Source organism: Abramis brama (genome assembly GCF_963993115.1).
Source record: "Abramis brama genome assembly, chromosome: 25".
Classification (NCBI taxonomy): Eukaryota; Metazoa; Chordata; class Actinopteri; order Cypriniformes; family Leuciscidae; genus Abramis; species Abramis brama.
In genome coordinates, this window is record NC_139987.1 from 25,409,079 (window position 1) to 25,424,019 (window position 14,941).

The 14,941-nt window shown below is 38.0% G+C and overlaps 1 protein-coding gene across 1 annotated transcript; it reads right to left on the reverse strand.

The window, feature by feature from the left end:
• Positions 1-2,734: 2,734 nt before the first annotated feature.
• mier3a (mesoderm induction early response 1, family member 3 a) lies at positions 2,735-14,106 on the reverse strand. Its single transcript, XM_084105053.1, has 13 exons — positions 14,081-14,106; positions 13,032-13,056; positions 12,657-12,802; positions 10,361-10,495; positions 10,154-10,274; positions 9,978-10,051; positions 9,741-9,810; positions 8,469-8,611; positions 5,978-6,059; positions 5,796-5,890; positions 5,293-5,420; positions 4,903-5,048; positions 2,735-3,414 (listed from the first exon to the last, which is right to left on the reverse strand). The coding sequence occupies exons 1-13, from the start codon at positions 14,087-14,089 to the stop codon at positions 2,987-2,989; spliced, it is 1,602 nt and encodes a 533-aa protein (XP_083961179.1). The 5' UTR covers positions 14,090-14,106; the 3' UTR covers positions 2,735-2,986.
• Positions 14,107-14,941: the final 835 nt, after the last annotated feature.

Sequence of the window (14,941 nt, forward strand, 5' to 3'; positions counted from 1 at the left end):
TTACAAAATATCTTCATGGAACATGATCTTTACTTAATATCCTAATGATTTTTGGCATAAAAGTAAAATCGATAATTTTGACCGATACAATGTATTGTTGGCTATTGCCACAAATATACCCGTGCGACTCGAGACTGGTGACGTGATCCAGGGTCACATTGCAATAAGAGTAATGACTTTCATATTGATAAGAAACAAAGTTTCAAAGGAATTTTTTTGTGTTAATATTTCCACCAGTCTCAATGAAAGTGGACAAACTTTCAGTAAGTTTTGTCCTTTTGTAAAAGAAAATCTGCTCTGAAAACTAAATTTTTCCTGAGATGTTTATTTACAAGAAACTACTTCGAACGAAATCCATCTGATACTTACAATGTCCCTGCGGTTCCTCTTACCATGAAATCAGACAAAACACAAGCAAATGCCTGAAGATTTAGCATGTTCTTTTATCAGATGAACTTAAAACTGTGGCATATATCGTAGAAACTCAAATCAAAATCTAAAATCAAAGTGATTCAAACAAAACCACGTGCAAATAATGATTGAGAAGCATCAGATTTGAGCGACACACGAGAGGTACTTCCATAAACTCATCGACACGGTTATAATATCTCCAGAACTTTATTTCTGGAATGGTTTGCCAGTTAAAGTACAACATAAAATACAAAATAAAAACCAACAAAACAAGAACAGTGTCTATGTACAAACATTAAGAATGATAAAATTTCCTTTTCCAATATTAATAGCCATTTGATTGTCTATTTAACACTATAACTTTATTACAACAAAGTGTTGAAAAACCGAACTTTAACTAATAGCTCCCCCTCCCCCCCTTTCAAAAGCAGAAAAGTGAATGAAAACCAATTTTATATCAAACAAAATGAAGCGTAAAACATTCCCAAGGGAAGGTTTTTAAATATACATTTTTTTCCCCTGGAAGCAGACAACCATTATTACGTAACAATTTCAATTAAGCTATTACTTTTTTCTTTTCTTTTTTTATACAAACTTTGGACATAAATTACTGCACCAACACATTTTCCTAAAGCTCTTTTCATTTCTTGGAGGGACAGGAGAAATGAATTGCACAATCTACAGGATTGAATTGGAGAATATTGTATTAAATGGATTTAAATTGATCAATACACATCCTTCAAGTATGTCAAGACAAAAAAAAAAAAATATGGAGAATTCTGTTTCGTAGATACAAGGAAACACAATTTTACAGACAAAGCACAAGCCGTCCAAAAGATGACCGTCCTGGAAACCGTCGAAACCCTCCACACACCCTTTCGGAAACGATTTCCAGGTCGATTCAACATGCAAGTTTTGAATGAGGGTTAAGGCAACACTGCAAACCGGGCTTCTGCCTTAACCGCGAGACATTCTAGTCATCGTACGAGTTCAGTAAATCCCTAAGATGCGATAATACTGTACATTCAGCTAGCTCCGCTACTCCGGCGAGGAGCGCACAACGCTAACACACTACACCCACTTGCAGTTGAGTGAATAAATAAATAAATAACTCTTCTTAAGCAAATCTCTGATGAGGAAACAAACGGCAAAGGAAGTCGAGAAGGCATTCTTGTGGCATACGCAGACTCAAAAGCACAGAATTTAAGTCTTCAAGTTCAAATCTGTTTGCCAAGGAAGAGAAAAATGGGTATCTGTACATATTTACAAATTATTGCCATATACGAGAGTATGTAAAGTCAAACTCTGAAGAAAAAAAAAAAAAATAGATGGAGGTCAGCGGGGACGACAACAACGAACAAACCAAGTCCATTTAATCCGCAAGCGATTCTTGATGCATAGATAACGTCGGGTCAGTGCTTGCAGGGCTTTGCGAAGATCAGGTTGTTCTGAAGAAAGGAAAGCAGGGATGATGAACAGAAATCATGTACAACTTTGCATAATTGGTTACCGAAGGGGGAAAAAAGACGTAAAACCGCGGGTGGATTCGGTTCCCGTGGTCGAGGAGTTCGACAGTATCCCTGCAAATGTTTATTTCAATAAATAGCGCTCTTGAAAATATCAAACAAATGCTCTTGTACACATTCGAGAACAAGGAAACAAAACGACATGTGCCGGTAATTTCACAACCAAAAACGCTCAATCGTGACCATAATGCAGTCCAGTGTAATGCAGTCTTCATTGCAATAAATATACCCAGCTGACAAATCAAACGCCGCCTGATAAAGCAAGATTAACAAAAGACACTAATAAATATGCAACGGAGAAATCTTACACATGTCAAAGCAGTGTTTTATAATACCTCCATAATCATTTAGAACTGGAATTAGGGCATATATATATATATATATATATATATATATATATATATATATATATATATATATGTTAGAACCACTTTAAATTGTTTGTTGGTTTGTTTGCAGTCTGTCAAAATAGCAGAACATCTCCCGGGCCGACCGGAACACTAAACGAACTCTTCCGGGTGTTTGTGCTGAGTGAAAAGGACACTAAATTAACAGATCTGCTTCAAAACGAAACAAAAAGTGGTCGTAGAGTAAATGCCGTTTAGACGGCTGGATTGGTGAGCCGAGGCACCTGTAAACACTGATGGGTACCGGAGGAAAGGCTGACCCCCCTCCCCCCCCCGCTGCTGTCGGCCCACGGTGGGATCGATCAGTTTTTGATGCGACGACTCCTGTCACAAGTTCAGTTTTCCACAGTATTCGGACGTAGACACGTTTTATGACACTTCCAAAAAATTCAAGACTGGAAAATAAATGGCTGTATTAACTCTTGAGAAATCAAGATTCAGGTCTGTACAATTTAGACATCACTGATGTCATAGTAAAAAAAAAAAGAGAAAAAAAGAAACACCTCTAAATCTGTACATATATACACACACGTATATAACCTGGAAACAAAAATAAACCAATCAGGAGGAGGAATATTCCCAGGAAGCGGCTATATACACTATGTTTGATTGCAGAAAGTCCCGTGAGGTTTGCGAGAGCCTTCACTCCGACTGCAGCGTCGTGTGCTGATGTAGTGTGTGTGCGCCCATGTAGCTGCCGGCCTCGCCAAAGTCACTGACCGAAACCGCCATTTTGGCACTTGTGATGTGACGCGCGCGGCCCTCGAAGTCCACGGCCACGTTCCTGCTGCCGACCGACACGTCGCTCATGAACGGTTCCGACAGACCCAGCTTCAGGCGTTTGGCCGCGGGCCGGTCGCAGTCCTCGCCGCACACGTTGATCTGGCCGAGGTCCGAGTGGTAGAAGCCGGTTTCCAGCAGATTGAGGCAGTCGCCGTCGCCGGAGTAGTTGAGCGGCTCCTCGTGACTCAGGGGTCCGCGGTGCAGCCCGTCCAGCGAAGAGAAGTTGTAGGAGTCCAGACAGCTCACGTCTGACGGGTTACACACCGACGCCACCGTGCTCGTCAGCGCTGGAGAGAGAGGAACATCCGTTATTTTGAGCATTATTATGTAGTGGAGTTAATCTCATATTCTCACCAAGCCTGCATTTAGTTAAACTGTCAAATATCATCACAATTTAAAGGGTTATTACTATTATGCTTTTTTATGTTGAACTTTCTTTAGTGTGTAATGCTCTGTACTAGGGCTGGGAATCACTGGGTACTTCACGATACGATACGATACATTGTTCACGATACCGATAATATCACGATATGGCGATAATCGATATATTATCAGTAATAACTCACAATATATCATGTTTTAAGAAATAAAAAAGATTTTTTTTTTTATTAGGAAAATGAATCTCCATTTCGTTTTTGGATGAAACACAATAACAAAAACAACTTGTGTGTTATCAGTTGCAACAAAACAGTCACAGACACTATTTTTGTTTTGCTGCAGATTATTTTTTTCACTCGGGAGAAATCGAGTGGAATCGGTGATGCTCGCATGGTCGCGGCTCGCAGCGTGTGAGAGGAATTACAAGCCGAGCCGAGCACGTTACAAGCACCTCCCGACCTCCCGATAATTATTAAACATGTTTTTTCACCAGCTGTCCCCTATTGCCAAATCATACACAACCACGTCGATGGGGCTATACCTCAGTGGCAGCAACCATACAGCGTGCGCATACACTGTCACTGTCACACACACACACACTTTGTACAGCACTTTGATCAACCTTGGGTTGTTAAATGTGCTTTATAAATAAACAAATGAATGAATGAATGAATGAATGAATGTATGTATGTTGAAGTTTGAGCATGAAAAAGGTCTACAAAGCACAAAGTCCTTCCAGCGGGAGTTCTTCTCTATATCAGTGTTTCTGAACTCCCTGAAACGCCTCCATTGTAGTCTTGAGTTTCTTCCGGAACGAACATGTCACAATATTCCTCATTTAAATAATTAATATGCAGAATAAAGGGGCGGGGCCTGGTTGAGTTAGTTAGTAGTGTGTTGAAACTCACTGTTATGGTAAGGGGCGGGACATTTCCCAAACACGCTCAAAACGGTCGACCAATCACAACACACTGGTCCAACCGACCAATCAGAGCACCGTGTGCTTTTCAGAAGGAGGGGCTTCATAGAGACAGGAACTAAACAGAGCGTTAATGAGAGACTGGGAAAAGAGGAGCTGCAACCGTCAAGTATGGGAAAAATTATGTTTTTGTAAAAATTCAAACATTAAAACCTGTTCTAGTAGAGCCCAAAAACAAAATCAAGGGCATAATACTTTCTATGTGAATATATTTTAAAATGTGATTTATTCCTGTGATTCCTGTCAATCATTCTAATATGCAGATTTGCTGCTCAAGAAACATTTCTGATGTTATCAATGTTGTGCTGCTATATATATATAATTTTGGAAACTGCCACCACTGCTATAATCTCAGAATGGATGATAAATGACTAAAAAGTAAACGCATGCCTAAAAACGTTATAATATGTTGCCATACCGGAGAGGTCACTGGCTGTGATGGAGTTGAGAAGGTTGAGTTGTTGTTCGGTTGGAGGCTCAATCCTGCCACTGCTACTGGAACACACAGAAGCAGATCCGTCCACCAGACCCTCGGCCTCGTCCACCAACCGGTCCATCAGATCCCTGCAGGAGCGAGGAGAGAACATTTACATTTAATCGTTTAGCAGACGCTTTTATCCAAAGCGACTTACAAATGAGGAGAGCAATAGAAGCAAGTAAACTAATAGGACAACAATATTCAAGTGCTGTGACCTGAACTTCAAAGTCCATGAGCATGAGACAGATTTATTCGGCTCGCTTATAAACGTCTCAGGTTCACACTGAACATTTCATCATCCACTGAACAGAAGATCATTACAGAACTCACGTGACACCAGGATAACTGCTGAACTTCTTCTTCCCAAATCGGTTTTGCTGGACGAAAAAGTCAAATCGCTCGGACTTCTTCCACATGTAGTAAAACGCAACACACTCTGCCACCGTCCGTGTGTTGACCTTGAAAAAAAACATTCAAAGAAAAGTTACCACATAACATAATAATCAAGCATTACTTGGTGCAATATGATGCAAAACATTTCACGAATACTCATTTCAATAACATTTTTTTAACCAATCAAAACCTAAAGAATAAATCAGGCCCCATCCTATAATATAATTCCACAGAATATTTATAATACTACTTCTGAATATTCATAATATTTCAACTTGGATAGAAATAGAAATGTGTGTACACTGTATACAATATGTTAATGGGATTTCATGTGTTTTAATATGAGTGGCATCTGATTTATTTAAATCCTTCCTCAAATTTAAACATCTGAGACAACCTTGTTTAGGATCAAAAACGCATGAGAAAAGACGCCATCTTACCTTGTGTTTCTGAATGAGGTGGAAGTTCTTCTCATACAACAGAAGAGCGTGTTCAAAATTCCGGCATTCTTCTTCCGACCACGGGAGCATCTCATCTAAATAATTAGATTTTTAAAATCATATATTTTTTTTTTTTTAGTTCAACACTGCGATAACAAAACAACGGCATTACTTCCACTTACCCTTTAAGGATTTGTCATTGCTGCGATACCGTTCCAGAGCTTCCTGGACGTTGTAGTTACACTTCAAAAGCTCATATAAGGCCTGGAGAGAACAAACAGGTTTGTTAAGAAAAATGAATACATGTAGCCTGACGTCATCATAATCAGATTCTAGTCAGAATATGAGTCTGAAACTGCTCCATTGGGCTGTGATTATGGGGCGTGTTTCAACCAGGAAAGAAAATGCCTCTGCACTCAATTAGACAGACCTACAACCAATCAGAGCAACGGAGAAACCACAATAGCTACGTTTACATGGACACAATCGGAATGAAATCAATCCGATTGATGAATCCGAACAAGGTGTTTACATGAATGATAAATAAAGTAATTGGGTTGATGTGCGCGTTTATATGTCACAAGTTTCAAATCGGATCTGATGTTTTGACATGCACGAATATACAGAGTTTCCCGCTTTTCGCGCATAAATATTCTCCTCTATTGGTTCTTTATTTGTTTTAAAAAGCAGACGTAATATTAATTCGTCTCTGGTCATAATTTAGAGCATATTAACCGTTTTGCCGTGCTGCTTATTGATCACGCAGTAAAATGCCCCTCCCCGCGTCCAAAACCAGTCGTCTGTGGATGAGAATCCAAAACAAGGACTGGTGGGACGTTGTCCTGCTTCACTTCACAGACGCGCGAGTGAAATGAGAATTTTAGAATGACGGGAAACTTATTAATATGACACTTTATTCAACAGGAAGAACGACTCGTTCCGCGCGTCATACGTCATTACGCTAGTTAACGTCATTGCACATGCGCAGTCCTTTCAGTTTCGGTTTTCAATCCGATCAAGTGTTTACATGTTCTCTCGATCGGATTACAAAAGGGATAAACCACCCCTTTCAATCCGATCAAAATTTCATTCGGATCGAGCTCAATCGGATCGATTAAGGCGTTTACATGAAGGTTTTTTAGTCCGATTGAGCCGTCAATCCGATTATAAGTGTCCATGTAAACGCAGCTAATGACCACAGGGTTTTCATTGCACCTCATCTTCTTAGCGACCATCGGGGCCAGCTGATAAATTAAACTTTTGCCGAATCCCATAGGAAGGACAGCAAAAACATCTTTCCAATGGACAAATGCCTTGATCGTGGTTCTCTGTTCCTCTTTTAAAATTAATGCGCTGTCAATATCTTCTATACCAGACGCAATGGCGCCATCTTTGTAGTAAACGAATTCAACCCAATCGCTCTTTGGTGATGTGGATGATTACATTATTGTTGATCATCTGTCCATCATCGTATAAAGCCCGCCCTGACAATTTGATTGGTCTGAACAGCTCCGGTTCGAGCATAGTTTCTCCACAACGGATCAAGTCCAGACCGAACTTCCCGACCTCAAATGTTGTGGGCGGGGCTAAGTTCGGCTGGCATCCAGGCTAGGATATATGGCTAATGTCCTAAAAAATAAGGCTTAGAAAAACAAACGCAAAACTGTATTTGTGTCTACAGTAAGAATCAGCAGATGCTTTTTAAATTAATTTATCCTCAATCATATTAACAGCCTTCAACAGGAGGTAAAAATTAACAAAAAATTAAAGCAATGCAAAGAGAAGCGTTACTAGGGCCATAGATATTATATGGACAAGATCCCCACAATATTCAGATTAGTGCTCAACTTATGCATGTGGTTACATCGAAATTATCAACATGATGTATTATAGGCAGATATAGAGGGATGACTTGTATTAATATGCATTTTAAGTAACTAGTTATACTGTTATAAAGATCTCATTGAAAGCTTTCAGAACTTCATCTTAATTATCCATATGAATTCAAGCATCTGCACAGCACTATTCAGAACTGTTCGGTCAAATCTATTTAGTGGACATCGTTAACAGCCCATCAAGTTTAAAGGGATACTTCACCGATTAGCATTAAGCTTTGTATCAGTAGAAACCCAGTAGTATTTTCGAGTGACCGTGCTTCCCTCCCTCATGTCCCCCTGAGACGAGAGATTTCTGTATTGTGTGTCTGGAAAAAAACCTAAGATGATGCAAAAATCGTCATTTATCATCATCCGAGGCTTTTTAGTCCAGAGGCGAGAGACTCCAGCCAGTAGGAGGAGCTCGTCCCGCATGTCTTCAACCCGCCCATAGGGGGATCTCACGATAAAACGCCGTCTTTTCAGTTTCGAGTCGACTAGTAGCCTAGCTGTATCATTTCTCCCGATACTGCCCTCTGTAACCGGTAGGCGTGGCTTGGGCGTGTCCTCATACGGCAGCGAAGCAAGTGCATTCTGGGAGTTGTTGTCTTTCATCCACGTGAGCCAAAAATAAATTTTCTGGCTTTTCTCAGTCTAGAAGGCACCAACTTCTACAATAATTTCACATTTCTACTACATAAATGACCCAATTTAAATACACATTCATCTTTCCAGCGGTGAAATATCCCTTTAATGACTGTGTTTGGGTTGTATAAAAATATTGATCTGTGATATTCACCTGCTCATTGTCTTTGACCAGAGAACATTTGCCATCTCCGTCCATCTTTCCATCCGCTCTCAGAGCGTCCTGCAGGAAGCTTTTGACTTTAGACTCGGGCAACGTGTCCGGCTGCCACAGCAGCTGATCTTCCTCTGCGTACACTGAAGAACAAATTAAAAAACATCTCAAATGAACAATCAGTTGACTCAATCATCAGCATGTTATTCCAAATAATAAAATGTTATCTTTCATCAAGATCTAATATTAACAACATCTCCAAAACAACTTTTATTCTTGCATAAAAACAATGCGGATGACAGATTTCTGTGAAGTCCCAACCAATATTATTTTGCACAGTTTCACTAACTGAAAATATTTTGGCAGCAACCAAACTGAACTTTTGACCCACCAAAGATTTATTTGATCATTTAATGTGACGATACCTGCCTTTCTGCTGATAACTGGCTGTTTTAAAACGCTGCCATGAGTGCTTGTGTAAGTGCTCTGTGAAGATCGTCAAAGGTTTCTATTTACAACGCGCTTTTGCAGCGCTGAGCTTTGAGCGCGTGAAGGCAATGGCCAATTAGGCATGTTTAAGTTAGTCAAAATCAGCTCAACGCTGCTAAAAGTCACTAAAAGTTCATTATAACCAGCAAGGTATAAGCATAATGTGCTTTGTGTACCTCGCGTTGTAATTGACAGCTTGAGTGACTATAATGGCAGCGATCTTTGCTCGCTTTGTGTATCTAACACACACACACACATACATACATGCATGCTGCTAACTACACATTGCAAAGATTCTGGATTGACAACCATATTTAAATGCACGACTGAATCTGATTGATGATAATGTGATACTGTCAAATTTGGGAGTGTAAAATAGACCTGCCACTTTCTCTATGTTGTGTTACTTTGTTGTTAATTTTAATACTAACTTTTTACATCAGTAACTTTTTACAGATACATTTATATTCTTAAATATAAAATAGTTAAGCACTTTGTTTATGATCCGTTCTGACAGTGATAAATAGGGATAAGTTAACATTGCAAACGGTATCTTTGCATTTATTTTGGATTTATTGTCAGCACTGGGCTTGCTGTTCACATCAGTAGGGTCTTTGTACTGTGTGTGTGTGTGTGTGTGTGTGTGTGTGTGTGTGTGTGTGTGTGGATGACCATGTTCGTCCCAGGAAAAACACTGACTAAGACATAAATGTATACAATATGTTCATGGCGATTTCTGGATTATGTAAACACTGACACAAATCTGTTCTTGTTCTTACTCACCTTTTTCCTGGTCATTATAACAGGTAAGAGCAGGAATTTCTGCCTGGTATTCAAATCCCACCATGATCTCCTGTGAAAGTAACAAAGTTAATAAAATACACACTTATCTTGAACAGGTTCACAACTTTGTCTGACACACATAAACGTTAGGACACAACCCATTTTTAACTGCAAACTCTGATTAAGACAGTAAAAAGCTATTTGGTACTGTAGACCACGTTTGACAAAGTTCTTCACCTTGCGAGAGTCTTCAGGGTTCAACCCATCATCCTCCCCCTCAGATTCTTTGTCTCCATCGTAAATCACATTAGCTGGAAATGAACAATCAAAACTGAGCGTGAAACAATCAAATTAAAACTGGAGAAAAGGCCACACTTTCATCAGTGATATTAAAACAACATCTATGTGCTTACAGCGAAGAGTTCTGGGGAAGAAATCATTGGTTTCGTGTGACGTCACAGATGGTGTGAGGTCATCGGCAGAAGATTGTGTTTCTTCATCGTCTCCAGAGAGCAAATCTTTAGCGATTTCTTCCTGTTACAAGGCAAAACGACATTAACAATGTCAAAGAAAGAAATAAAGATTTTTTTAAAAAATGATATATACATATATATATTTACTTTATCTAACGTCATGTCAGGCAGTTCATCGGTCAGCTCTACAGACGAGCTGTCCGCACTCGACCCTCCGACAGCGCTGTCTGCTGCTTCATATCTGTATAGCGCTAGCAGCTCTTCCAACGGCATGTTCCCCTCCTGTGAGATAGAGTTTTGCTTGAGATCCAATGGTTTATCACTAAGAATCACGCATACAACTCCAGAATGATGCATAATATATGTGTGATCACATCAGTACTGGCTAATATTAATACACATTATTATATGGATAAAAGAACACAATTTGTCTTTTTATAATGTCAGCATGGTTATAATTGTTACTAGCCACAATTAGGGACGCTAACGATTAATCAGCAATCGATTAATTGTCGATAATTTAATTGATGAAACCTATCAATGGTCATATTTTTATGTAGTTTTGAGGAGCATTCGGCTCACATGCAGTGGATAAATACACGAGGATAAATTAAGTGAGTGCACCGTAGTTACATACTCTAAATGTATTAATGGGTACGCCTCAATCAGATCCCGAGTTCAGAAGTCAGGGCACTGATGAGGTCCCACAATGCACCGTGAAAACCAGGGAGCATCGATGCTCACTATGTTCTCTTAAGGTGAAGAAGTTCTGAAGTGCGAAACTTAAATCATGTGAGCTAACTCGCTATATATAATGACATGCAATAGATGTTTAAAAAAAAGAAATGTCAGCACAAACATATATCGCTAGACAGGTAATGAACATAATCTAGCTAACATTTATAATTTATTTTATTATTTTTATTATTTAATTTACGGCTGAAATGACGGTGGCGCTTTTTCATACAAAAACTTGGTAAAGTCTGGTCAAACAAATATGCTTGTTGTATTCTGCTAGCTGAGAGCTTTCAACGATACATGACAATGGTTTTAGAGATCACATTGTCATGTAAAGCATTTTTTTTTTTTTCACTCTATGAAAATACAGCACTTCTAATATGTCAGCAGAATTAAGTGATGGTCATATTCCCTATATTCTAGGGGTGGAACGGTACATGTATTCGTATTGAACCGAAACAGTACGGGGGTCACGGTTCGGTGCATGAATATACACGGAGAATACACGGTATAAAAATAAATAAAACTCGCGTGCAAATTAATTAATGTAATGCGGAACTACTGTTAGATACACATAATCTGTAGCTCCGCCTTAGCTCTGAAGCTCCGTGGCTATAATGAACAGGCTGCGATGTCAAGATTGCAATGCTGGAATATGTTGTGTGTGTGTGCGTGCGTGTGTGTGTGTGTGAGACGAGAGGCGCGGGCGCGATCGAAAAGTGGAAACATAAAAACATACTATGTCATTTTGATCATACAGGACATCGTTCAAACTGCAAAGTGTTTACTTATATTTGTGTACACACAACATTGTGCTTTTGTCAAACTGTAAACCCTTTTCAAACTGTACAAACAAACCTACAACTGTTACCCAACCAAAATCACACACCTACTGTTTACAAGCAAAAGATATTTATCCAACCCGATTTAAAAACAGTCTGTGGGTGCCATCTTTTGGACATTCATCATATTGCATTGGTTTTCATTTCTTGTCCTCAAACCGAGCACTAATCTATTTATTTTTAAGTTACACATTCTACATTGATTAAAAAAGAAAATCAAATGTGTTTTTAATGGTAGTATTATTTTATACAGAAATCAATTATTTATAATTCAGATGAGAATAAAGTTAGTGTTAATTAAAATTAAGGAAAACAAATATATTAATCTGAAATATAGCAAATTCATTTTAAATTCATTCAGGTACAATTACCAAACATATCTCAAGGTCTTTGTCTTTTTATTAATTTAATTAATAAACTAATTATATAAAACTATTGTCAATGCACTACAAATAAACTGGTTCTATGGTTCCTTTACTTTATTAATAAAACTTATTTAAAAAATACAAGGCTGAAGACATTTATTTTCCTTTGGTGGTACAGCCTGAGACATGCACAATAAAAAAAAATTGCCTTCTACATTTTTATTTTGCTTTTCCCTCCATTGTACCGAAGTCGTACCGAACCGTGATGTCTGAACCGAACCGTGACTTCTGTGTACCGTTCCACCCCTACTATATTCACTGTAAAGCCAAGCTTCTAAGTTTAAACGACACCTATTTGGTTAAGCAACATGATAACTTGGTAGGTTAACGATTAATCCATTAATTGATCTTTGGACATTTATTTTAATTGACATCCCTACCCACAATATAAAAATTATCATCCCTAAATGTGCGTTGGGCAAAAGAATGAAGGCAAACCTTTTCCAGATCCGCGATTTCCGAGCTCCCGCTTGACTCGCCATCCCTCATCTCCTCTTCCTCTAACGTACGTTCATCATCATAATCATGCACCAGCATGTCTGCCGTCGGGTCAAAATCGTGATCTTCCGATGACAAAGAGCCAACTGTAAAGATTAAATTTAAATGCAAATATTAAATGTTATTACACGCATTTCAAAAATATTATTTAACCCAATTATACATTTATATTTATTACATGCATATATATATATATATATATATATATATATATATATATATATATATATATATACACACACACACACATATTTTATTCATAATATATACGATTTGTAAGTAAACATTATTAAATAGATTTAGAGGAAAAATTACCTGGGCTTGTACTTCCCAAGGAAGCCTGAAATTACAAAGAGAAAATGTGAGGTCTGGGGAATTTACAGCCTTATGAAGAACACTGGTTTAACTTCCCTTAACAAAATGTTACTATAGTAACCAAATTATTATTACTGTTGTAAACCCATATTAAATAGGCTATATATATTTTTTGTCCTGATGACAGTGGAGGCAAAAGAATTACCACAATTTAACTATGGTAACACTCACTGTAAACTATAGTAACAGTAATCGTTTGAATATAATATTGGGATGAATAGTAATTCATATATGAATAATGATAGCATGCTCTGCACAGACTTATGTCAAAAAAAATTTATTGGTCAATTGTCATTGAATACAAAAAAAAATATTATATGAATGGACAAAAATCATCCGTTAAAAGAATTAAAATAAAACAGTTGATTCCTCATTTGTACTTTTTAAATCCGCAGTTTACATTAGAAAATTATACACAGAGTTTGTGAGGGTCACTAACAAGCCAAATAAATAACCAATATTTATTCATGTGTTCTAGGTCTCTTAAACAAAATACAGCTATGTTGAATTATAAATTATAACATTAAAATTAATCAAATAAATGGTTTGATGTCGCCACTTCACAGCATCAATTCGGTACTGCAGCAATAGGGAAAAAATCACTCAATTACTCTCTGAAATCGCACAGAAGTATACAGACGAAAAAACGGCAATAATAAAGAAGTAAAAATCTTTAAAAAGCGCAAAATAACAAAACAAAAAAAGCATTTTCAGTACTAACTAACCATCGCAGCGCGCTCGACGCTACTCGCAGCTCCGCTCAGTCAGATCTGACGCCCGCTCTGAACGCTCGACGCTAAAAGAGGCCGATCGACGTTTAAAACACTCGTTTTGACGGCCAATATCACACGTATCTCCGCCAAACCATCCTCTATCCAAAGATAAGGCATAATTACACGCAATCAGATATAGAAATCCCAAACTAATGCACTGTGGTAAAAGAAATTAGCGACAAAAATATGACGCCTTCCCCCAATTTTCCAACTTACCTCCGCCATCTTGGTACCTTTCGACTCTAAACTGGCTTTACGACGGAGCCCGGATTGACGCTGCAAGCCAATCGCGATAGACTATTTCTGCAGGTTGGCTCTGATTGGCTGACGCGTTTAATACGCACGACGAGCAGGGCACAGGATTGGCTGCTAGGAGCGAGCTTGGTTGACGTCGAAATACTGTATTCCAATGAGTTTCATTACCTGAGCATTCATTAGGATGTTTTAAAATACACTAAATAAGTTGTGTTAAATGGAATTTTTTATTATTATTTTAAAAACATATCGGACTGTTATTTGTTACAGATTTTATAATTATCGCATTCTAAGATTATGCAAATTGGCAGAAACTTCTTCAAGGAGTTAATGCAAGGATTTTACTTCAATCCTTGCATTAACTCATTAAATCAATTAGATTGATTTTGTCTATTTGGAAACAAATATCTAGGAAAGTATATTTATTTTAATGCATATAGGTAATGCACATCTTTATAATTCTACATCATACATCTGTTTCATATTAATATAGAGCAGATGGTGGCGCTAGTTGCATGTTAAACACAGTCTCTAAAAACGTATGCATCAAGTCAGTGTTGAAGACAAACTAGTGTGATACATATACCATGTTCTTTTTTAAATGCTGTGAATGTAATATAAATTGCCCCATTACAGTTTATCCTGCACATAAGTCACATTTTTATATCCTAACTTATTTTATATTACTTACTTTATATGGAACAACATACAGTTTATTAGATTGTATTTATCATATTTGGACTTTCTAAATGTTTTTTTCTAAATTCAGTCTCCTCTGAGTGAGACGTTGGCTTGAAGTTCAGCTAAATCCTCCCGGAAAGT